Here is a 25,174-nt window from a genome sequence, read left to right on the forward strand (position 1 = left end):
CATGGAACCCTACCAAGAAAAGACACACTGTCGTCCCCCGATGGTCACTGTGACATCACTGCCCGCATTGAGGTGGTTGCCCTCAATGCTAATCCAGGTGCCCCCAGAGAGGGGACCCCGAGCCGGAGTCACACGGTAGAAAGTGGGCGTCTGTCAAGAGAAAGCAACAAATCCAGCAATTCAAGCGTGAGCAGCAAATGACAACGTGCAAAGCCAGAAGCTGCACAAATGGATGAGGGCGAAGGGGGCAGCTGCTATCAGAGCAAGATGTGCAGGAGGTGGGAAGTAGCTGTCGGACAGCAACAACGCACTGAAGTTTAGGGCAGGTGTCTAGAGGGATCCCATACCCCGCTGAAACTGCAGAGGTTTTAGAGAGGCAGAGCAGGTAGCCGAGTTTTGACCAGGACACCCAACTCTTGCCAAGAACACCCTGGGATCTAGAGTGACCAGCAGACAGGAACCTGTTTTTTCTTTCCAGCTGAAAAACGGTGCTTCCAAGCAGCAAAGTGTCAACTCAGAGCAAGACGCATTGTGTCTGGAATTACCGGCTCTGCTTCCCGGAGTGTCTGGGTCTTCCTAGGTCTCCCACCCAAGTCCAGAGCCAGCCCATCCCTACTTAGCTTGGGAGAACTGACAAGGTTGTAAACCAAGGTGGGCTCACTGCAGGCTTCAAACTGGGAAGATGATTACATAATTCCCCCATGTCCACCCCTCCTCCCCACTCCCCAGAGATTTACTTCTATGGGCTCTGGTGCCCCTGGGAGGGAGGGGCATTGGTAACTACAGGGCAAGGGGAGGCAGACATGCTGGCAGCCAGAAGGAGAGAGTGGTGGATAATACTGTATAACCTTACCACAAACGTGAAGCTTTTGGGGGATGTGGCCCTGTAGCTGGGGGAGCAGTCCCTGATGCACACCTCCACACGGGCATCGTGCGCTCGGCCTGGGCTGGCGTCTCCGATCTCACACACAATTCTAGGGGAAGCAGGAAAGGAGGTCTTAGCGCATTTCCCATGGTGGGGCTGCTCCGCAGAGCTACACATGGATGCCCTGGAGCAGAGGGGTTGGGGAGCCGAGGGCTGGCTGGGCGTGCATGTCTCCTGGAAGAGCAGCTGCCATGGTAGCTAGACTAGACTAGACTAGACTAGTCTAGCTTGACTAGAGGGCCATGACTAATTTTGCGCAGCTCTTTCCTTGCCACTTGGTCCTGTATTCTGATAGGCTGTTATGATTCACACGATTCAGTCCATGGAGAAGCAGGAAGTTACGGCTCCCAGCAGTATGTGCTTGGAGGGGAAGGGAAGGGGACAGTCCAGCACTGATCAGCTGTCAATGGAGTAGACCTCCTGGCTGCCAAGGAGCTCCATGTGAGCACAAGGACATGTGGAGATCTTCCCCAGAGAGCCCGTGTCCCCTCGTCGCCTCTGTCCACAGCAAGCAGAGCCGCCCGCTGGCTCTCTCCGACTGTTCAGGTTAGCCCTTCACTGCCACCCAGCCCAGGGACAGGCCTGGGGGCTCATGGGACCAGAAGAGCTGTTCTCACCAAGAGACTGTGTCAGGGTTTAGATGCCCCAGGACACAGGCAGGCCCGTTTCTCTGATGACTTGCTGTGGTGGTGAACCAGTTATCAGGGAGAGCTAATGCTCAACCTCGCTACTTAACTGCCCTTTCCAGCCCTGCTCCCAGCCAACTGCGCGGCTGGACGTGCTCAGACAGCAGCGGGTGTCAGAGTGGGGTCGACAGCTCTCCGCTGATCGAGATCACAGCTCTAGATGAGGAAGGCAGCAGGGGACACTAGGACCAGTCTAGAACTGGCCAGCGTGGCCTGCAGGCTGGGTGGGTTTGCAGCTGCCATCTCTCTGCACTGGCTGTGCATGGGCTTTGCCCCTCTCTGCTCCAGCTCAGTGCCCCAGTGTTAACACCAGCTCACAGCAGCGAGGGTGAGCGCTCCCACTCAGAACACGTGAACCCCTCCAACCTGGAGTGGGGATGTGGGGCGCCATCTCTGGCTACCAGACCAGCGTATCTGACCGCCCCCTGCCAGTTGGGCACTTACTGCTCAGCGCTGATGTACTCGCTCTCGATGGGGATGCACATCACTTTGCCGACCCGCACTCCCAAGCGCACATCCTCAAACTTCAGGCCTAGGTTCTCTCCGGTGATGGTCAGACGGGTCCCTCCCTGCCTGGGGCCCGTCTCAGGTGACAGCTGAGAGAGAGCAAAGCAAAGCTTGACTTGGAGGCAGCAAGAGGACAGGGAGAGAGCACTCTGGCCAAGGGTACGCGGGCAAACACTTTGGGCTATGATAAGGGCCCAGGGATTCTTACTGCCCACACAGAGCAGAACAGGCCTGGGCTCCCCCGAAAGCCCCACAGACGGTAAGCTGCCTGGCACTTCGGTTATCTGCCTCAGGTGGTGGAGCAGTGGAGTCCACCCTGCTGGGATCTGAATGTGTGGCTCCAAGGAATCTGGGTCTTTCAAGGCACTGAACCACCCCCTCTAACTCACAGGAACTCTGCACACGCCCACAAGTGCCTGCTGATGCATAAGCACAGGCCCAGCCACAGGGACAGCCATGGAAGAGGTAGGCCTGCCTGGCCTTCACGCAGATCACGAACTCTCTGGAATCAGGACCACACCCGGCCAGAGGACCAGCTCCACTATACTCCTGCTGCCCTGGCAAGGTCAACAGAAGCCCTGCAGGGAGGCTGCTGCCCCAAAGGCGATGGACGCTAACCCCTTCCCCACTGCCACCCCTCTCAACAAACAAAGCCTGAGCTGGTGCCAGCTGGGGAGAGAAGGGAGGTCCCAACTTTGAGACGCGCCTCATTTAGCAGGATGATTCCCAATAAAGCAGACAGGTGTGGCCTGACAAAAGCCGGCACGATGACGGATGAGCAAAGAGGCGCAGGCCCGCCACTGCTGCTAACAAGGTAATTATGGGCAATTTTACACCAGATTTCACTGGCCCCAGCGCTCAGCACACACCTGCAGGCACTAACCAGAATTAATGGGAGAGCACTGTGCTCCCATGCCAGGGGCTGGGTCATTGGCAACACGGAGCCTGGGGAACGGGAGGCAGGAGGAGGCTGCCCCGGCAATGCCCATGGGCAGTGGACTATTAGAGTGGTGCCAGTGGGGAGCGAGCTGGCGCGTTAATACAGGGACAGCACCTTGACCCAAGAGCACGCATTTGACCTTCCCACACCACAGCGGGGAGCGCTGGGAGAGATCGTGGCGCTGTCCTTGACAGCCCCAGGTTGCTATGGAGAAGGCCTCAGTGCCGGAGCCAGCGCCTTCCTTTCAGTGAATTTCCTGATCTAAGTCATGGCTGGCCCTTTCCTCCCGCCTCGCCCCAAAGCCCATACCAGCTCCCTATGGGACTGCTGCAAAGCCAAGCTGGCCTAGGCTATCTGCATTCATGGCAAACCTGGCCTGCTGTAACCTTGGGTCTTGGATGCTTTATCAGCTGGGGATATCCCTCTCCCAGCGGTGGGCATCCATTTGCTAGACACAACTTCTCCCCAGCCAGAGACCAGAGCAGAGAGGAGCACAGGGAAGGAAGAGAACCAAGCAGTAGCCAGCCCTGCCTCAATGCATCCCAGCCGTGAGGAACTGTACCAATCTAGGAGCAACTTCAGTAAGGCAATCTAGTTCCTCGCCACAGCAATGGCCACTGTAGGGTTACTTATCATCACCTAGCATTTGCACAGTGCATCTCATCTTCAAAGTGCTCTGTAAACATCTCCGTGTACAACTAATGATGCTGTTCAGAACAAGTCCTAACTAATCACCCCCCACCGGGGCACAGGCTTGCTTCAGGTCAGTGGTAGAGCTGGTGGCAAAACCCAGGAGTCCCAGCTCCCATTCCTGCACTCTGACTCACAGGCCACGCCGCACGTTAACTCACAGCAGGCTCAGGGCAATCACACGCCATGAGCCGGAATTTATACAACAGTAAAACCAATTTGGGCTTTGGGGTTTTGTTGTTTGCCTAAATTCAATCCACCCCTCTGCTAAAGTCCTGGATCAGGACTCATTAAGGCAGCTGCAGCAGGCGATCAGATTTGTTCTCCCCTAAATTAGGCTCTGCTGGGGTGGTTGGCGAGAAACGACTGTTTGTTCGGCATTTTTAAATTAGTGTTAAAAGCTGCCCCAGCGTGTTAGATTCCTCCTCCTATGCGGTGAAACTGACAAGGACCGTGCAGGGGGGGAGCAACAACCCCGGGAAAGAGATGACACCGCTCGCACTGCTGCGCGGGTAGGTCACAGCTAAACAAGACACATGGGAGTGAGAGCTGCTCTCCCAAACTTCCCACCCCCAAGTCCCCACCCACCCCGGCTCCAGCCGTGACAAACAACATTGCTCTTCTGCTAATTGGTTTCACAGGGTCCTTTTACATAAACCAGCAACTGGCTCCTCTGAGCGCAAGATGAGTGCTTGCTCCTCGGACCTGCCAGCCAGAGCGGGCGCAGGGGCTGCCAGTGGCAGAGAACAGGGTGCAGGGCAGGCCTGCTGGCTGGTAAATCATTCCTAAGGGGACAGCCCAGCTCAGTTCCGTACTGGGTCCCCTCTTGTACTAAGCACTTATGTGCATGCCAGCTTGGAAGGCCCCTGCTCGTCAGGCTAGAGAAAGAGGATCTGTTTGCAGAGATGCTGGGAGCACAGAATCACTCACATCCAGTGTCAGGGTCACCATCTCTCATCTAGGAGACAGCTGCCCCTGGGGAGAGGCTGCCCAGGCTATGCTGGCTGCAGCAGTACAGCATCCCCTCACCTCTTCCCATCACAATGCTGTGTCAGCACAAAACAACAGTACGTGACCACACGGGGCCAGACATTGCGATGCAGCGTTGCTACATAATGACTTTGTCCCCCAATACCAGACACAGAGAGATGTCCCCTCTGGGATCCCTCTGCCCCATGCTCTCATCCCCGGACAGCTGCTTGCATCTTCCTCAGGCTGGATGTCCTCTCAGCGCAGGAGTCACTGAGTGCAGCATGGGGGCTCTCCTAACTGCGCTCCCAGTCCCCGAAGACGCTCGATTCTAGCTCTGCTTTATATTGTGGGGGAGGTCTGTGTTAAATAATTGCAGCATTTCTGCGCACAGGCACGCTCCACCGTCACTGTGCAGCACCCACACCTTTGTATAACTGTAGGACCTACAATAAGCGCAGCGGCTGAACACAACCAAACAATCACCAGTGATCCCCCCCTCTAACCACAGGCCCGAACAAAGATGAGCATACGCTGCAAGGGCAGATGATGATTGCTGATTGATTTATTTATGCAGGACCTAAAACTAGAGTGGCAATTTCTTAATTTATTTTTAATGATTTAGGGACAGAGAGACTGATATCAGGACCAGACAGCGGCAGCTAATTGGATGCAGCTTGTAGCCAGCACATGCCACGTCTGATGCATTCAGCGTGAAAGGCAGAAGCCCAAATTCCTCAGTCAGACACTCAGTCCCTGAGGAAACCCCCCAAAGTCAGGGCCCATGTTTAGAGAACAGCCAGCCTATGGGTGCAGTGAGCCCCCTCCTCAGCAGAGGGCTGGGCAACACGAAGGGGAATGTTAAGGGCCAGATTTCAACATGCTCAGCATGCCCAGTTGGAGCCAGTTTTTCCAAAGCCCCTTATTTAAGTACCAAACGGGAGCTGAGCTCTTTGGGATCTCTGGCCCCAGCTGCAGGTGCAGACTCCTTTTGAGAATCCTGGCTTCACCGGTTACCCCTCTGCCCCTGAGAGGAGTTCTAGTCTAGGGCGGGGTATTTTTAAAGCTTCCCAGAACAGCACCGGCACATGGGTTCTTCCTCTGGATTTGCACAGTGGAGTCATCTGCACAAAAGATGTTTGACAAGGGGATCCCTGTTAGCCACAGCTGGGTTTCCCATACAGAACATCCCCATCTCTTCCACCTACCCAGCTGAGCCAACACCCCAGCAGCCTGTCAGTGCGCAGCCCCACCTGTGACTAGCTTGGCCTGAGGGCGAGGAGGCCTTGTTACAAGCCCATCCCTTGGGAGCTCCAGCTCAGTCAGGAATCCAGGCTGTTCTAGAAGCTGTAGCAGCACATTCCACTCTTGCGAGAGGGAAGCAGAGAAAGCGACAATCCACTGGCCTGCACGATTGCTGCTCCCACCAGGCAGAACAGGCCAGGGAGAGCCCACTTCCGGCACACAGAGTCTTGGCCGATGGCAGAAGTGCAAGCAGTAGCAGCTGGGTTGGCTGCCATTTAACGCAAACAGCCCTCGTGGCTTGAAAAGCACTTTCAGGTTTATGACCCTGCAGCGTTTCACCTTCCAGACACTTGGCAAATTTATTCCTTGACCTCTCTGAACTCACAGGGCCGTCCCCCTTTGCAATTTTAGGCAAAATTAGGGCTCATGAAATGACAGGCTGACACGGCAAGTGATGGGCAAGCTTTTTCCTAACATATCTCTGCCAAGGCACCTCACTTCTCACCTGCAGCGCTCCTAGTATTTCACTCCTGGCTCCCATTCCCTTCTCAGCGTGTCACTCTATCCTGACCTGCAGCACCCCCTGTTACCCCAGCAGACCCTGGGGCCCACCCACCACTCTGCCAATGCACCTCACTCTGACTCACAACAATCCCCGCTACCCCAGATCCCTGCCCCGCTCAGCACATCTCTGTCAACATCCCTTCATCCTGACCGGCTGCATCTACTGCTACTTAACCCGGAACCTCTCTGCAACAGGGGTTGCTAAGCGTGACAGAAGCACGGGGTACTTTGCACTGTGCATAGATTGATGCCCACTGGTGAAGGAGACATCAAACTCACTTGGGTTTGCGACTTCCATGGAGATCTGAACTACATGGCACCCGGAGGTGTGAAGCAAGGACATCAAGCTCCAGTGTCCCCACTCCACACACACAGACCCCACAAGGAGACTGAGTGTCTAATGGTGTTGGCACCGGAAGCGGAGTCAGGAGAGCTAGTTCTATCCCAGCTCTGCCACTGATTCACTGTCTGACCCTGGGCAAGACACTGCCTCTCTCTGTGCCTCAGTTTCCCCATCTGTAATACAAGGAGAACGATACAGACCCAACTTAAGGGGGCTGACAGGCTGAATCCATTCATGCTTGCTAAGCACGCAGGGCTCCTGAGATGGACAGTGCCACAGGAGTCTGTGGGCATAGCCGTCATGCACCCGGCATTCTGGTGCTCTGGAGCCAATGGGGTGAGTGAGTGAGGCCACCCCCATTATTTTTTCACTAACACGGTGCGTGTCACCCAGTAATGCCGTGCCTAAGCACACCCTGCCCCCTCCCATCTCACAGGCTCCCCCTGTCCCGTGTGCCGCTTACTCCCTCCGCTCATCTGGACTGAATTCAACAAGCAAACTTTCACTGACCCCAGCCACCACTCCTCTCCGCCTGGCTGGGGATACATCAGAAGCAGGGTCACCCAACCCCATCGCATCCGGGATGCCCAGGGCTGCGTACCAGCCACACAGCCTGATGCTATGAACTCGGGGCACTGCTCGCAGAGTGGGGCTTGCAGAGGAGATGGGAGAAGGTTTGCACAGGTGCGTGACTGGGGCCGGTTTTGTTCAATATCTTCATAAATGATCTGGAGGATGGTGTGGATTGCACTCTCAGCAAATTTGCGGATGATACTAAACTGGGAGGAGTGGTAAATATGCTGGAGGGGAGGGATAGGATACAGAAGGACCTAGACAAATTGGAGGATTGGGCCAAAAGAAATCTGATGAGGTTCAATAAGGATAAGTGCAGGGTCCTGCACTTAGGATGGAAGAATCCAATGCACCGCTACAGACTAGGGACCGAATGGCTAGGCAGCAGTTCTGCGGAAAAGGACCTAGGGGTGACAGTGGACGAGAAGCTGGATATGAGTCAGCAGCGTGCCCTTGTTGCCAAGAAGGCCAATGGCATTTTGGGATGTATAAGTAGGGGCATAGCGAGCAGATCAAGGGACGTGATCGTTCCCCTCTATTCGACATTGGTGAGGCCTCATCTGGAGTACTGTGTCCAGTTTTGGGCCCCACACTACAAGAAGGATGTGGATAAATTGGAGAGAGTCCAGCGAAGGGCAACAAAAATGATTAGGGGTCTAGAACACATGACTTATGAGGAGAGGCTGAGGGAGCTGGGATTGTTTAGCCTGCAGAAGAGAAGAATGAGGGGGGATTTGATAGCTGCTTTCAACTACCTGAAAGGGGGTTCCAAAGAGGATGGCTCTAGACTGTTCTCAATGGTAGCAGATGACAGAACGAGGAGTAATGGTCTCAAGTTGCAGTGGGGGAGGTTTAGATTGGATATTAGGAAAAACTTTTTCACTAAGAGGGTGGTGAAACACTGGAATGCGTTACCTAGGGAGGTGGTAGAATCTCCTTCCTTAGAGGTTTTTAAGGTCAGGCTTGACAAAGCCCTGGCTGGGATGATTTAACTGGGAATTGGTCCTGCTTCGAGCAGGGGGTTGGACTAGATGACCTTCAGGGGTCCCTTCCAACCCTGATATTCTATGATTCTATGACTGGTTTCATGCTGGGGGGCTGAGAGATGGGGCAACAATGAAGCCAATGGGAACTTGGCCACTCACTTAGCGGCAGCAGGATCGGGCCCATGTGAGGTCACATGAGATCAGGACAGGCATCTCTTCATATGCAGAACTGGCTTCAGATAGCTCAAAATAAGGTGACAGCTGGTCTCCTGGATGGCAGACATACCATGAGGAGAGCAGAACTGGGGTTATTTCAGCCCTAAAGTGACTCCCAGGCAAATAGTAATCTACATACCACAATTCCAGGAACTCGCTGTGTGTCTCACTCTGAAACCTAAAATCTCTGTTGAGTCAGTATGACGCGATGGATACAGCTACAAGAATGGTTGAGAGCTCTTTTTGTTTAGAATATCCCCAGGTTCAATCATCACTGGGATGCATGGTTTGCTGCCATCCAGTTTTTAAGTTCTCAGCCACTTTGGGCTTTCTTACACACGTGACTATGAATTACGTCCATGTGACAGCAGGACTTTTAGCTACTAGTACATAATCAACACGTTGGCCCTTCCAGCACCTACTAATCCAAGGAGCTCACCACCATTTAAAGACAGTAACAAAGCTTCCTAACCCCCTTAGAAGCAGGTCACTATCAGTAGCTGCATTTTACACATGGGGAAACTGAGGCACACCATGGTCTCAGAACATTTTCAGAAGGGTCTGCTAATTCTGGGTGCCTGAGTTATTGGGGCCCCAACATGGGACAACTTGGGCTTAATTTGCAGGTGTTGTGTGCACCTGCTGCTCCGACTGACTTCAACCGGAGTGACAGGAACACACCTCTTCCTGAAAATCAGGCTCTAGTTGTCTCGAGCTGGGCATGCAGATGCAGGGGCCACTTTTGAAAATGAAGGCCAAATGGCTCGCCAGCAAAGCCAATATGACTCCCAGTCCTGTGACATCTGAGTTCTCATGCGTGGGCGTCTCAGCATCAGCCTGGCCTTGTGTGATTCTAGAAGCATCAGTTACCAGGTCACCTTAGAACAGAGCTGCCAGGCCTTTGAAGTGCCCGTCCCTAGAGGGCTACGCTGGGATCCTCCCTGGCTGCCACACCCCAGAAAAGGGGCTCAACTGGAGAGCTCTCAGCACATTAGCTTGAGCTGGCGGGAAGAGAACTCCTGCTGGACGGATGAGGAGGTGCATTTCCAGGCCAGGATTTACACAGTGTGTTTGTTTTAGCTGATGAGGCAGGTAGAGTGTGGGAGGTGACAGGGAGCAAGGCATGTTTCAACACCCAATGCCCAGAAATGCTCCTTCTTCTATCACTCCACTCCCTGCCCCCCAGATCATTAAAAATGAGTCGATCACAGACTTCATAGCCTTTACATTGTTTTTCCTTCCTGCTCATCCTGCCCAGCCTGAGGCAGTGAAGCTAAGTGGGCCCGTTACCTTTTGTAGGCCAAACCCAGCCCTAATGCAAGCAGGTGCATCTCCCGATGACTTCAACAGGAAATGCGCCTGCTTCGGCACTTGATGAATTTGGTCCCCGCTGTCTAAACAGGATCACTCTGTTTTTAGCCAGTTCCACTGTGTGGATCTTAGGTTCTAGCCGAAGGCTGTAAGGTTGGACTATCCAATGCCTCAGATAGCAGACCCTGCTCTCCCCATCCCCTAAGCAAGATTTCATTGATGTTTATTGATCATACAAATCTTTCTAGTCACATTACATTGTATAAAATTCTTTTTTTAAAAGCCCTGATGATTTGGGCAGAAACTACTTGACTAAATCCTCTGAGTCCCCTTCCGTCACCAGGAGAGAACAGCTGTGAGGAAGGGACTAAACTTGCCCATGGGATTGTGGGATTTCTCGGGGGGGGGGTTGTCTATGTCTCTCCCCTGGCAGGTCCTTGAAGAACAAAGGGGTTATTTACTGGAAGGGCCACTGGTTTCTACAAACATGACATCGCAGGAGGTCTCACTGGGGAGATTACTATCCGCTTCTATATGAGGAGAGACTAACAAGACTGGGACTTTTCAGCTTGGAAAAGAGACAACAAAGGGGGGATATGATTAAGGTCTATAAAATTATGACTGGTGTGGAGAAAGTAAATAAGGAAGTACTATTAACACTTTCTCATAACACAAGAACTAGGGGTCACCAAATGAAATTAATAGGCAGCAGGTTTAAAACAAACAAAAGGAAGTATTTCTTCACACAACACACAGTCAATCTGTGAAACTCCTTGCCAGAGGATGTTGTGAATGCCAAGTCTATACCATGGTTCAAAAAATAACTAGATAAGTTCATGGAGGATAGGTCCATCAATGGCTATTAGCCAGGATGGACAGGGATGATGTCCCTAGCCTCCGTTTGCCAGAAACTGGCAACGGGCGACAGGGGATGGATCGCCTGATGATTACCTGTTCTGTTCATTCCCTCTGTGGCACCTGGCATTGACCACTGTCGGAAGACAGGATACTGGGCTACATGGATCTTTGGTCTGACCCAGTATGGCCGTTCTTATGTTCTTATAACTGCTTTAATGCTAGCAGACATTTTGGAAAAGCCATTAAACCTCATGCTTCAGGGTTTAAGCCAATCTCTCATTGTTGGAGGCCAGGAAGTTTCTTGCACCTTCCTCTGAAGCATGGTGCTGGGCACTGCTGGAGACAGGACACTGGACCAGATGGCCCCCGGCTCAGAGCCAGCATGGCAGTTCCTATGTGATTTAAACTTTGGCAACAAGGGGTGATAGGAAAACACTCCTATACCTAGAACACGGGAGTCATATGGACCCTTTTGTGGGTCATGCAAGCAGTCTGGAACAGTGTGTCTAGTGGTTAGAATTGAGGATGGCCTTAGAAGCCCTTCTGCCAATTCCATAGCTGACTCACTGCAGGACCTTGTCACTTCCCTTTTCTGTGCCTCAGTTTCCTCCTCTGTAAATGAGGGATAACGGTCCTTACCCCCTTCCATAAAGTTCTTGCAGCTGCAGGCCCTGGGTGGAAGGTGATGGGCCAATCCAGCTCCCAGAGCAGAATGTCTCTTAGGCTCTGCAGCTCAGCCCATCTCTGCTATAGGATGGCTCAATGCTCTTAATCACTAGTATTTTTTATCATTAATTTGAAACAAAATCTCAATGGATGGGTGGCAAGCAGGCATTGTCGGGGCAGGGTTCCCACCCACTGCTGTGAATGGCAGGCATGTGCCTGCAATAGAATTACACTTCTCAGCAGGGCCAGTGCAATAGTCACCTCAGTGCCAATAACCAGCCCGAGCTGAGTGACTTTGGGGAACAGGAGAGACACAACTCTCATTTCCAGCCTTCATCTGATAGGACACTGAACCCAAATAGATTAGATACTGTGCTGAGACTCCGGTAATTAACACAGTCAAGGCCTGCCTGGCCCGGAATCCGTGGGTAAATAGAACACATCAAATAGAATTACCCACCAATCCCTCTTAATGCACTTGGAGCCTGGCCCAACAGACATGTTAACATTAATATACACAATCTTATTAACTGAAGGTCATAAAAGCTGTCACAGACCAGAGATGATGAACTACCACTGTCCGGGGGGCAGGGAAGAGAGGGGAAAGAACCCAGACCCACGGCTTGCCTGGGATTCCACACCAGGATCCAAGAAAACCTAGGAATACGTGAGGAAGGTTGGAGCCTCTGAGCGTGAAAGCACAGAGAGAGAGGCTATTAGTCTGCAAAACCGGGGAGAGGGAATAATAAACAAACAACCCATGATACCAAGGCCACATCTACACTACCGGGACCATAGTGGCATAGCTACGTGCCAGCAGCACGCTGGAACGTAGCACCGCCTGCACCAACGGAAGGGGGTTTTCCGTCGCTGTAGGAACACCACCTCCCCAAGCAACAGTAGCTACATCAACAGGAGCATTCGTCCACTGACCCACCTTTCTCTGCCTCGGGGGTAAGGACAGCATCACTCAGTGGCTTTTTCACACCCTGAAGCCACACAGCTATGTCGACCTTCATTTCAAGTGCAGCCCAGGGCTAAGAGCCTGCCATCTGAGGATCTCAAAGCACGTGGCCAGAATTCACTAACTAACTATGCGGAATCATTATTACCATTTTACAGAGCGGGGGAACTAGGGCACAGAGCCAGGGCGTGACTTTGCCCAAGGTCACACACAAGTTAGTGCCGGAGCCAGGAACAGAATCCCAGAGTCCTGGCTCCCAGCCCCTTGCGCTAATCCACTAAAGTGAACTTCCCCCTCTGTACAGAAAGATGTGACTTCCCCACCCCCATTGCATGGGAAGGCTGGCCCTGAGCCCCATGGGTGTCAAGGGATCAGCAGCAACAGGTGAGACAGGGAATCCAGGCTTAATGTGTCAGAACAGAGTGACGTGAGAGAACCGGAGAGATCCCACTCAGGAGAGCAACTAGTGTTGCTGGGAATTCTGCATGGCCAAGGGCAAAACATCCCCAGAGCAGGCAGTGAGCCAGGGGAACGTGCTCACCAGACCCAAGCAGGAGAGAGAGCGATACAATAGATATGTAAGTGCATATAACTAACTAGAGAGGGACTCTGCCTTTGTGCCACCCTCCTCATGTTCCCTGCCCTGCACTCTGTCAGCTCTGGTCTCCTTGACACTCCCTTTGCCTCCTTCTCACACTCTACCCCATACCTCAAGCCACCCGTTGAAATGGTACATCCGCCCTCTTCCTCGCAGCCTCCCCCTCCAAACCCCCCTTCAACCCCAGTCTCCACTCCGACACTCTCTGCTCTTGTACCTGGTGGGAGAACATTAAACCCTGGTGTCTGAACAACTGCTCCCTGGGAGATCTTCCCTGCCCGAGAGCTGCCAGCTCCGTGTTGCCTGCTCAGCCATGTTCCTGTATGCTACCCATCTCCTTTAGACTCTAAACTCTTCAGGGGAGGAAGCTGGGCTCCATAATTATCTGTACAGGCCCATGCACACCAAAGGCACTCAATATGCTAGTCCACCACAGCCATGGCCAGTGCTGAACTGCCCCCTGCAGCGTATTCTCCAGCACTGCATTCAGCTCGTGTGCACATACACAGGCCCGTCTTCCCCCCATCCCAGACATACCTTGATGATCTTGGGGTCTGTACAGCGGCTGTTGCCGTTGCTGGCGTGCATCCAACTGCTCTCGTAGGCTGGGCAATGCTGCCGCAGGGTGCACCTCTTCTCCGTCACGCACCAGCCACACTCAAAGCGCGGATCTGCCTTGAGGCAGAGGCCACAGCTTTCACGCAAGGCCGAGCACTTGTACAGGTGAGCTGCAAGGGAAGGCAGAGGAGTGTCAGGTCATCCACGCATTGGTGTTTTTTATGATGAGGGCACCTGCCCACAAGGAACCGGGCAGAGACCCACTGGCTTATTTTGCATGGGCCAGCCAAATATCTGGGAACAGCTAACACCTTGGGATCTGTGCTGACCACATGGCCTGGAGTGTGGTGCTCCGCAGAGGACATGCTTCTGGAACAAATGCATCTTTCTTAAGGGACTGGCTGGCTATGGGTATGAAGAGCTTCCCCTTTAAGGTACTGGCTCTAATCAAGCCCCAGGTGGAGGCTGATGGGTGGGAGGCTTGCGAGCGGACTGTGCAGACAGATCATGCCACCTGCTTACCCTGGATGTTCTGGGGGTTGTCGATGACGAAGTTTCCATTCCACACCACGGACAGGTTCACGGGCAGGTCGCTGATGTCATTCCCTTCATAGAAATACTGCAAGGGGAGACACAAGAAAGCTTACAAGAAGTGGAAGGTTGGACATATGACCAGGGAAGAGTATAAAAATATTGCTCGGGCATGTAGGAATGAAATCAGGAGGGCCAAATCGCACCTGGAGCTGCAGCTAGCGAGAGATGTCAAGAGTAACAAGAAGGGTTTTTTCAGGTATGTTGGCAACAAGAAGAAAGCCAAGGAAGGTGTGGGCCCCCTACTGAATGAGGGAGGCAACCTAGTGACAGAGGATGTGGAAAAAGCTAATGTACTCAATGCTTTTTTTGCCTCTGTTTTCACTAACAAGGTCAGCTCCCAGACTGCTGTGCTGGGCATCACAAAATGGGGAAGAGATGGCCAGCCCTCTGTGGAGATAGAGGTGGTTAGGGACTATTTAGAAAAGCTGGACGTGCACAAGTCCATGGGGCTGGATGAGTTGCATCCGAGAGTGCTGAAGGAATTGGCAGCTGTGATTGCAGAGCCATTGGCCATTATCTTTGAAAACGCGTGGTGAACCGGGGAAGTCCCGGATGACTGGAAAAAGGCTAATGTAGTGCCAATCTTTAAAAAAGGGAAGAAGGAGGATCCTGGGAACTACAGGCCAGTCAGCCTCACCTCAGTCCCTGGAAAAATCATGGAGCAGGTCCTCAAAGAATCAATCTTGAAGTACTTGCATGAGAGGAAAGTGATCAGGAACAGCCAGCATGGATTCACCAAGGGAAGTTCATGCCTGACTAATCTAATCGCCTTTTATGATGAGATTACTGGTTCTGTGGATGAAGGGAAAGCAGTGGATGTATTGTTTCTTGACTTTAGCAAAGCTTTTGACACGGTCTCCCACAGTATTCTTGTCAGCAAGTTAAGGAAGTATGGGCTGGATGAATGCACTATAAGGTGGGTAGAAAGCTGGCTAGATTGTCGGGCTCAACGGGTAGTGATCAATGGCTCCATGTCTAGTTGGCAGCCGGTATCAAGTGGAGTGCCCCAAGGGTCGGTCCTGGGGCCGGTTTTGTTCAATATCTTCATAAATGATCTGGAGGATGGTGTGGATTGCACTCTCAGCAAATTTGCGGATGATACTAAACTGGGTGGAGTGGTAGATACGCTGGAGGGGAGGGATAGGATACTGAAGGACCTAGACAAATTGGAGGATTGGGCCAAAAGAAATCTGATGAGGTTCAATAAGGATAAGTGCAGGGTCCTGCACTTAGGATGGAAGAATCCAATGCACCGCTACAGACTAGGGACCGAATGGCTAGGCAGCAGTTCTGCGGAAAAGGACCTAGGGGTGACAGTGGACGAGAAGCTGGATATGAGTCAGCAGTGTGCCCTTGTTGCCAAGAAGGCCAATGGCATTTTGGGATGTATAAGTAGGGGCATAGCGAGCAGATCGAGGGACGTGATCGTTCCCCTCTATTCGACATTGGTGAGGCCTCATCTGGAGTACTGTGTCCAGTTTTGGGCCCCACACTACAAGAAGGATGTGGATAAATTGGAGAGAGTCCAGCGAAGGGCAACAAAGATGATTTGAGGTCTAGAACACATGACTTATGAGGAGAGGCTGAGGGAGCTGGGATTGTTTAGCCTGCAGAAGAGAAGAATGAGGGGGGATTTGATAGCTGCTTTCAACTACCTGAAAGGGGGTTCCAAAGAGGATGGCTCTAGACTGTTCTCAATGGTAGCAGATGACAGAACGAGGAGTAATGGTCTCAAGTTGCAGTGGGGGAGGTTTAGATTGGATATTAGGAAAAACTTTTTCACTAAGAGGGTGGTGAAACACTGGAATGCGTTACCTAGGGAGGTGGTAGAATCTCCTTCCTTAGAGGTTTTTAAGGTCAGGCTTGACAAAGCCCTGGCTGGGATGATTTAACTGGGAATTGGTCCTGCTTCGAGCAGGGGGTTGGACTAGATGACCTTCAGGGGTCCCTTCCAACCCTGATATTCTATGATTCTATGAAAGCAGAGCTCCTTCATCAGCGAGGGGAAGGGAAGCCAGACGTGCCCTGATAGATAAAGAGAGGCCCAGAAATCTCCCCGTTTAACTTCCTTAGTGGGAGCACGGAGAAGGAAAGAGACTTGGCTCAGACGATCCCTGCCAGCAGGGATGGGTCTGGCACCACGGGTGCCTTTGTGCCACAGCGACTGGCGGCTGACGGACAGAGTGTGCTCCCACCCAAAGACCTCAACTAGCAGAGAAAGAAATGTCATACAAACCAAGGGTTTCAAACAGGCAACAAGCCCCATTAACCAAAGAGATCCCACAGCCAGCCGGAAACTGTCCATGCCAGGGAGCAATAAACAAATAACCCCCAGTACACCTCCGTCCCCAGCAGCTAGAAGAGGGGCTGGGGCGACGCTGGGTGCTTTGCTACATGCTAAGGGACCACAGGACTAGGATTCCTGAGGATCCTGCGGGGGTGAGTGGACAGGAGGTGGGGGAGCATGAGAGCCGCCTGGGGACACTGAGCTCATAGGCACCTTGCAGCCAGAGCCAATTCTGGAGGGGCCATGCTGTACAGGGTTTGCTTGACGTGGGCACGTGGCGAGACCCATTCCCTACTAACACTGCCCTTCCCTAGCACCTCCCCGCTGAGGAGTAGCACAACCATTAGCCACCTATCCATGGCATGCCCCACCCTTGCCCCAGGGATGGGAGCTGCTTTCAATGGCACTGTGCCCTATCACAGCTTCTTCTCCCTCAGGGACACTTCCATACGCCTCTCCTTGCTGCTGTGGAAGGAGCTGCAGGACAGGACTACTAGCCCCATCTCACAGGTGCAGAACTGAGGCACAGTGATGGTGGGAGGGGAGGCTAATCCACAACCGCACAGATCTGGGGGAATTTCTCATCACAGTCAGACTCCTAGCACCGACTGGACAACTTCCCATTCCCTGTGGCTCTGCCAGCGTCCCTCAATCCTAAGCAAAGACACCCACTTCTATTCCAGTCCCGACCTCCTCACCGCTCTGCCAATGTTCCATCATGCTGCCTCTCAGCACCCACGGCCATTCGGATCTCCTGGTCCTCCCACCTCTGCGGCCACGCTTCGCTCCTAACCTGCAGTCCCCTCTCCCTGCTATTGCAGGCCTGGGCCTCTCGCTGCTCTAACAACCACCGCAATCCGGACTCAAAACCATCCCTGTGATGTGGGCAAGCATGCATTAGGGACTAGGGCAGGCCAAACCCAGGAGCACAGAGAGTCGATGTGTCTCTCTCTGGAAAGCATCGGGATGGACCCTGTTATCTGCAGCTTCAACACTTGCACTAACTCATAAAACAAATCTATAGGACAGTCTTCACCAGAGCAGTGCCCACCTGCAGCCCAGAAACGGGGCCATTCTGGGAACAACATGGCGGGAAACTGCTTTGATTAATTATCTCTCAGTCCTCACGATACACAGGCTCGGTCTGCAGCCAAAGTAAGGAGTGTTTTCCCCTGGTGGCCTGTTTAAACGGAATGATTGTGCTGCCCACACCATGGCAGAGATTGGAGCTGCCTTTCTGCCCTCTGCAGAGCACAAGTGCTACTGGATTCTACCTTCAGTGGAGCACAACTCCTCTCCCTGCTCTCATGCCTGGATCACAAAGCCCAAGGGACTCAAGCTAGGCTCAAGTTCTGGGGAGGTAAGCAGGGGGCAGTTCAAAGACAGAAAGCAGAGATTAGACCTCCAGCAAACCACTCATCCTGCCCCCGGACCTCCTCCCCACCAACACCTTCTACCTTGCTTCTAACCTGAGCCAAAACTCCTGGCAGCCCCATCAGCAGTCCCTACACAGTCCCTGCATGCAGGCGGAGGATTAATCAATAGGGAGACAGGAAGGCAGTCAGAATCTTCCCTGACAGCTAACGACCTCCTCTGGTGAGAGATTCTCCGCTCCTCTCTGGAGAAAATGACAGGCGTGTCAGGAGAGATTAAATGAATGATTCATGGGTTGTTGGAGTTTGTTGGGAGCCACATACACTGCTGCATTGGCTCTCTTTGGCTCAGACCCCACCCTCAGTTACTCTGTTGCCCAGCTTCACAGACTGGGCGTGATGATGGAGGTAGGAGGGTAAGTGGCAGCATTGCCCCCTGGTCCATTCCTTCCTTCAACACCAGTTCTGTGCTTGGCTCAGAGAAAATTGAAGCGATTCATTTCCCCTTGCAGCCCTCAGATGGGACCGAAAAGATATCAGTACCAGGGTGGGGGAAGGGGCTTTCTCCTGCCAGGGAGCCAGTAACACCTCTGCACCCTATTGCCTGAGCTAAATTAATCACCACCTTGTATTAGACATGGAAGTTTTCATGGAAGAATCTCCGAACTCTCTACAAATGGGGAAACTGAAGCAGAGAGCAAGAGAGAGATAGGAGGAGGTGAGTCACCTGAGTTCATACAATGAGCCAGTGGCAGAGCTGGGAATAAAACCCAGGAGTCCTGAGTACCAATCCTGTGCTCCAGCTACTAGGATCCTGCCCCATCTGTGTGAAGCAGCAGCAGCGGGCTGAACTGCATAGCTTGGGTGGCAGCAGCATGAATCCAGCAGTGACAGACCGAACCTGGATCCCTGCAGACAGGAGTCATCCCCCCTTAGGGCTGGGTATACTGGAGACTCTGCCAGAGGAGAGGAGTTATTGGGACTCACGCTAGCCTTCAGGGCCAGGCGCCCTGGGGTCAAACAATAGCTGGGTGCACTGCTAAGGGGGCGGGCCTGATTTGGGCACTACCTGCCTTTTCACAGACGTGTTAGCTTGTACCTCAAACTAAACACATGCACACTGGGCAAGGTCAGACTCTTCAATGGTAAACAGACTGGCTCCTGTATTGCTTACTGAGCAGGGGGACTTCCAGGAGACCTGGAAACCCTGCATCCTGCCTGCCCTTCCATGGACACTAAAGACCCTACAGCGCCTCCTATCAGAGGTGGATTTCAACCTGCAGTCCTTAGCCATGAGTTCCCCAGTGCAATGTTGCTGTGCACCTGCTGGCCACTGCCCTTCCTCCCAGAGGTGGCTGCATTTCAGCGGTGCTGCATGTATGCCTGTCTGTATAAGCGCACTCTGGGAATTTTTTTTTTGGGGGGGTGTGGGGGAGGTGCTAAGGGAATAAGATACTAGTCGCCTGTCTATGCACCAGAGCACAGTCAAGGGGGTTAGGACACAGAAGGGAACATACGGAAAGAAATATGGCAAGGGAACATTTTTCGTGCTCACATCAGACTGCCCTACTCTGTGTCAGCGCACACCGTGGATAAGCCTCTCGGAGATCGGGCTGGTGACAGCTACTGCCCCAGCACCCACTAGCTAGCAGGGGGGCATGTTCCTTGGCCTTTCTTGATGGAACTAAGAGCACAGGTGGGCAGGACAGTAACTGTTACCCGGGCTGTGCTGGCCTCCGCTGGAGGCCTGCATGGGGAAAGGCATGCCTGGTAGTTCAGTGAAAGTAGCATGAGATGATCTCAGTGCCGGTGTTTGATCCCTGATCAGTGTAAAATCAGAGGGACACCTGGGCTCCGTGCCCTACATTCCCGGGGATAGGCAGAAGGAGAGGCTGCTCTCCATGGCTTCTCTCTGCCTGGGCCAGAGACCAGATTACACCCAGGCCCCTGCCCCATTACTGCTGCACCCAGAAGAGATGGGGGCCTTCCCCTCCTCCGAACCTGTGTACTGTGGTTATTGGGATGTCTTGCCTTTAACCCAGCTGGCAGGCTGAGAAGCTCCCCCAGTGCTCCTCTGGGGATTGGCCAAGAGGGAGCACTACAGCAGAAACCAACTGCCCCACAAAGCCAGAAAACCCTGCTGGCCCACCCTTTCCCTCCTTCCCACATGGCGGCTCAGGGCAGGAGACACGCCAGCCCCACTGCTGAGTCATGCACAGGGCTCTGCTTTACCGGGGCCATTCGCCTCATCCCCAGGCTCCCAAAAGCTGGAAAGGGAGGTGCCCACAGGCAGCGGCCAGTTGCTGAGCAAGAGGCAGAAGGATGGCCCAGGAGAGGGGGCAAAGCAACTCTGCTCCAAAGCCAAGGCAGCAGCAGGAGGTGACACATGCAGCAGTACCTGGGGTCATTCTGATCTCACTGGACAGCCTGCCCCACCAGCCTTGGGTCTCCCACGCCTGGGCCGCACCACAGGTTACAATCCATGCATGGCGCGCAGCTACCTCTGGGGCGGTATGCAGCGACTGCTCAGTGGTGCATAGCAGCTTATGCCAGGAAGTGAAGAGGAATGACACATCCAGTTGAAACCACCGCTGGGCCATTCATTCTCATACACCACTAAGAGCTCTATTTTCCAGCTCAGCTGAAAGCCAGCCTCTTCAGCGGGATAGCACGCCCACCATCGACACCCTACGGACGCCCGGCTCCAGCGCAGACCCACGCCCGCTGAGCCAGCACCAGCACGACATGAGGTGCTCCTTGGCGGTCTCCCATCCAACCCTCTTGGCACATCAGAGCCAATGGAGCCCTTCACATCTGAGCACCGCAGGCCTTCCCCATTGCTCCCAGGATGACGGAGCAGAAGGGGCTAGGAGTTAAGATCTCAGCAGGTGTAACCTCCCTTCTATCCTACCTCCACCTCAACAGGTGGGCAGAGCCTGAAGGACCCCCTAAGAGGGACAAGCTACATTAAGGAGTGGAAACCATCAATCGGCAGCCTTGGGAAGTGGGAGTTGGGGGAGGGGCGACGGAGCAGGATTTAGCTGTGACGAGCAGCATGGCAGCCTAAGTGAAATTGGCATTTTCAATTTGTACTCTGACATGTCTCATTTGGGGCCCTGGCATCTCGGGAAGGCATCCAGCCTGCAGCTGTCCAAAACTCTTATTTGCATCTCTCTGCCCCAGCTCCTTTTGGAAATGAGTTCCTTCTGGGTGGGGGTGGGAGGAGAGATGATTAACCCTTCACACACCAGCCCTGGAGACAGCAAGACGCACATGTGGGAGGCTGGGAGGAGACAGACCCAATGGACTACGTATCTGCCTCTGGAAGAACAGGCCTCCCCACTAAACTCAGAGACTCCTGGAGCGACGGCACATGGCCCAGGCAAGGAAGGATGCACTGGAAGGGAGCACTCTGAGCAAAGTGCCCAGAGAAATGGGAACAAACGGCAGGAAGGGCACACACTGTCAGCCCTCGCTCTGCCAAACTAATGAATGATCATGACCAATGGTGACAGTTCTGCCCTGGTTCTGAAGTTCACTTCAGTAATGTATTACCTTCGCTACCGAGATGAGATGAAGCCATACAACTCAGATTCCAATTACAAACACCCCCGACCCTATAGGAGGTTTGGAGCCAGGGCTTCAGTTCAGCCCTTCATGTAGACAGGAACGGTTGGTTTGAGGTTCAGCTTTCAAGTCCTTTGGAAGGTCAGGAGTATTCACATCAAACCCATCTCTAATTTCTAATACACAGTGTGATGTATCGGAAATCTGTCTGTACAGTTTATGAATTCTGTGTGATTATGAGCCCTGTGTGTCTGTGTCAGGCAAACTCCATTCTGAATGAGCAGCCTTTTGCCTTGTCCATGATCTGTTTGCCTCCAAGCTGGGGTGAGGGTCCAAAGGCTGGTGGCAAAAGAAGAACAGAGGCTAGCTAAGTACCCAGTCCTTTGAAATCTATTCCCGGTAGACAGAAGATTGGTCCCTGCCCAGAAGATCTGGTTTAGGAGGTGGGGAGGTCACCTTGGCAACAAAGTCACCCAAAGGGGTTTCCGCTCATGTGGGGAAGCTGCCCTGATGCAGAGGGGTTAAAGGTTTTAAATAGGTAGAGGCTGGTCTGTTTGGGGGCCATTTTCTCAGGTCCATAAGAGAGAGGCCATTCACCATGGAAGAGCCTGCATGAGGATGGGACATCCTTCCTGCCTGCGCCAAGATGGTCCCCCAAAGGCTCACAAGGAAGGGTAAGATAGGAAGTGAGGGCCATCACGGGTTCAGCTGTGCATTGTTTTGTATGATCTGCACTCTCCTGTGCTTTACATGATTAAGGATAGAAGAGCATCAAGCAGTTAGACTGAGAAAAGTGTATGAGTACTGGCTGCTTCACAACTGCAGTGTGTCCCTGGAGCTGAAACTGGAAACCAGACACTTAACACCTTTGGGGTGGAGTTGTGGGACAGGGTGTGTTGAGTAAACGGGGAATCTGAAGTGTCAACATCGCAACCAGAGAGACTGGACTGAGGGTTCCAACTTTCAGAGGGGGGTGTGACATAGAAGGTCTGCACCCTGAGATGTGTCTAGAGACCCCAAGTTTGGGGCAGGGGCTGGATTCCATTCAGGCTCCAGGAGCTTGAAACACCCCAGGGACACAGAGTAGCAGAGGCTTGGATTCCCCTCCCAGCCATGCTAGTGTGTGGACAGGAAGAGGGCTCATGACACGCAGTACGACTTGAAGTGTCCCATAGTACCCTGCCAGCACTGCTGAAATGCAGCCCTTTTTGGCGTGGAGAGGTGCAGCCCCTGGCACACACCTCAACCTTTTAGCCTAGCGCACAGTGAAAAGTGCTGTGGAATCATTAACAGTCCCCCAGAGCAGGCAGCACCTGGGTTATTAAGGTCTTGTCTTAAATACACATGCAGCAACCAGCATGGAATGCAATCTACAGCACCTGCTGAGGTCCACGGGCCACCACTGCCAGGGTCCTTGTCTGGGGTCCAGGAGTGGGTGTTTCTTCCCAATCCCAAAGCCAGGGACCATGTAAGCTGAGACTGACTCCCGGTTCCCTGCACTTCCCTCTAGACCGTCCCGCCTCCCAAACACAGAGATCACGGAGCACCTGGCTTCAGGCCCCTTCCTCAAGCACAAGGCTCACTTAGCAAGCCAACACTCACTTAGAAAGCCAACGCTGAGCAGGCCAGAATCCAGAGACTCTGACAACACAGTGCTACAGCAGGTGTGAGAACACCTCTCCTCAGTTCCACGGCACCCCTGTTACGTTCCACTGATGGTATTAGGCCTGTCCCCCGCCAGCAGGGCAGTCAGCAGTGCACAGCATGGGAAACACACTGCTCTGTTCAGAAATGGACCTTAGCTATTCCTGCAAGTGGGAAGATAAGAGCTGGCAGCCCTGGCTGGTTGTTTCCATGGTCACATAGCTGGGGAGTCCAGCAGCTCCCACTGCAGGGAAGGGGGAGGGTTACAGAGGGCTGTGAATTATTAAACCCTGCCGCCCAAGATGTCCTTACATGCGCTCTCATCTCTTTCAGCCACCCCAGGGAGACCCCTGGGAAAACAAGTGCTCCTTCCTTTGGGCTCAGCTTCTCCTGGGCCAACTTGGCAGTTGCCCGTCTTTCCATGACTCAACCGGAGGGAGGCCAAGCCAGCCTTTTGGTCTTTCCAGAAAAGCCGCAAGTGTCTCCTTGAACGTTACATATAGGAAGGGAGCCCAACACGTATCCTGAAACCCAGCAGGGGAAGCCAGGGGAAGTGGGTGTGTAGGAGAAGTGGTGGGGAAAGCAGCCAGCGAATCTTCTCCCAGGCCAGGAGTCTGACACCACTGGCCAGTGTTACACAAACACAGCCAAAATGTCCCTCCTACTTACACCCGGCTTTTTCTTTTTACATTCTTACCCCTCTTAGGAGCTGGAAAATCCCTTCTCATTCCTTCCAGGGTCTGCCCTCTTTGGGGTTGACCTACATTAACAAGTTAATCAGGACAACGGGCTGGATGCGAGCTCGCAGGCCAGTTGCGGCTCTGGTATCTGTGACTCTAGGGTTCTACTCCCCCGCCAACCCTTCCCCCCCCAAAAAAAAACATGTTCTCAGGCATGGAGCTGCAGCTGATTGCAGCTCTTTGCCTTTGTGTGTAAATTACTTCCAAGTTTGTGCACCAGGGTCAGCGCCAATGTCAGCAGAGCTCTAGGGACAATCCAACAGGTCTGAACAGATACTATTGTGACAGATGTTTCGATACTAGTGACAGGCACCAGAGAAATCCTCTAGCTAGAATAGGGCCCGATTCTCCATAGCCTTACACCATCACTTAGGCCTGTGCAAAGTGAGCATTCAACACACCCATTCTGATCAGGTATAGCACATGTAAAGAACATGAGATAATAGGCAGGGGAGAATCAGGCCCTGGGTTTGGAAGCATCAGATAGGAGGTTCACTGCTGTTAAAGGTGAATGGAAACTTTTTTTTTTAAATTCATGCAACATCTGAATCAGATGGTAGATGCCCATGAGAAGAGCCAGGTGGATTTCCCAAATCAGCATCTCCCATAAAGTGAGATGAATGGCTTTTTATCCCTCAGTGTCGGAGATCGGGGCTCCGAGCTGTTCTCTCCTACAATAGTTGATGGCATCACTAACACCTATGGCAGAGCAAGGAAGCTGCTGCATTCCATACACTGATTTACCGGTCATGACTGTTACAAGGGAAACAGATTCCTGACCTGGGGACTTGGCAGTCAAGAAACGAGGTGGCTGATTTCCAATTGTTGTCGAGGGCTACACAGATGGGTTCTGTGCATGTTCTGGAATCCCAACAGTGTTTGTATTTCAATGTAAAGATGTTATTTAATAACAAGGACACTCACACGTCCATAGCGGTAAGATTCTGCACTTTAAAAGACTACACAAAGTAACTAGTTCCCCACTCCAGGAGGCAGGTAAGTGCATCCTTATCATCTGCCTTTTTCAGATGAGTGAATGAAGTGCAAATAGGGGAAGTGACTTGGCCCAGATCAATGTCAGTGCCGAGCCTGGGACTGTGGTGTTCCTGGGTCCCATGCCCAGACCACTACGCCATGCTGCCTTGGGTTCCCCTTTAACCTGTGCTCCCTCTGCTGGGCTGAGTGAATAACTGATGCAGAAGGGCAGGCCAGACTGTTCAGTGAGTTATTACATGTCACTTAACCCAAAGACTCCCAGACCACAGCCACAGAGAGCCAGTTTGTCACATGGTGCAGGCTCCTCCTGGTTTGTAGCTGCTAAACTGCATTAAAAGAAATTAAACATCCATTAAACTCTTTGGTAGGATTAA

At 52.9% G+C, this 25,174-nt stretch overlaps 1 protein-coding gene across 1 annotated transcript in view; it reads right to left on the reverse strand.

Moving 5' to 3' along the window:
* The window catches only part of PLXNA1 (plexin A1), a 241,253-nt gene that overhangs the window by 60,880 nt on the left and 155,199 nt on the right, over nucleotides 1-25,174 (reverse strand). Inside the window, exons 10-14 of the mRNA XM_077821410.1 lie at nucleotides 14,122-14,218; nucleotides 13,579-13,769; nucleotides 2,056-2,207; nucleotides 854-974; nucleotides 14-150 (exon numbers count right to left, since the gene is read on the reverse strand). Coding sequence (XP_077677536.1) covers nucleotides 14-150; nucleotides 854-974; nucleotides 2,056-2,207; nucleotides 13,579-13,769; nucleotides 14,122-14,218 — 698 coding nt within the window. The remainder of the gene's footprint in view (nucleotides 1-13; nucleotides 151-853; nucleotides 975-2,055; nucleotides 2,208-13,578; nucleotides 13,770-14,121; nucleotides 14,219-25,174) is intronic.

This window comes from Eretmochelys imbricata, chromosome 7 (genome assembly GCF_965152235.1).
Source record: "Eretmochelys imbricata isolate rEreImb1 chromosome 7, rEreImb1.hap1, whole genome shotgun sequence".
Classification (NCBI taxonomy): Eukaryota; Metazoa; Chordata; order Testudines; family Cheloniidae; genus Eretmochelys; species Eretmochelys imbricata.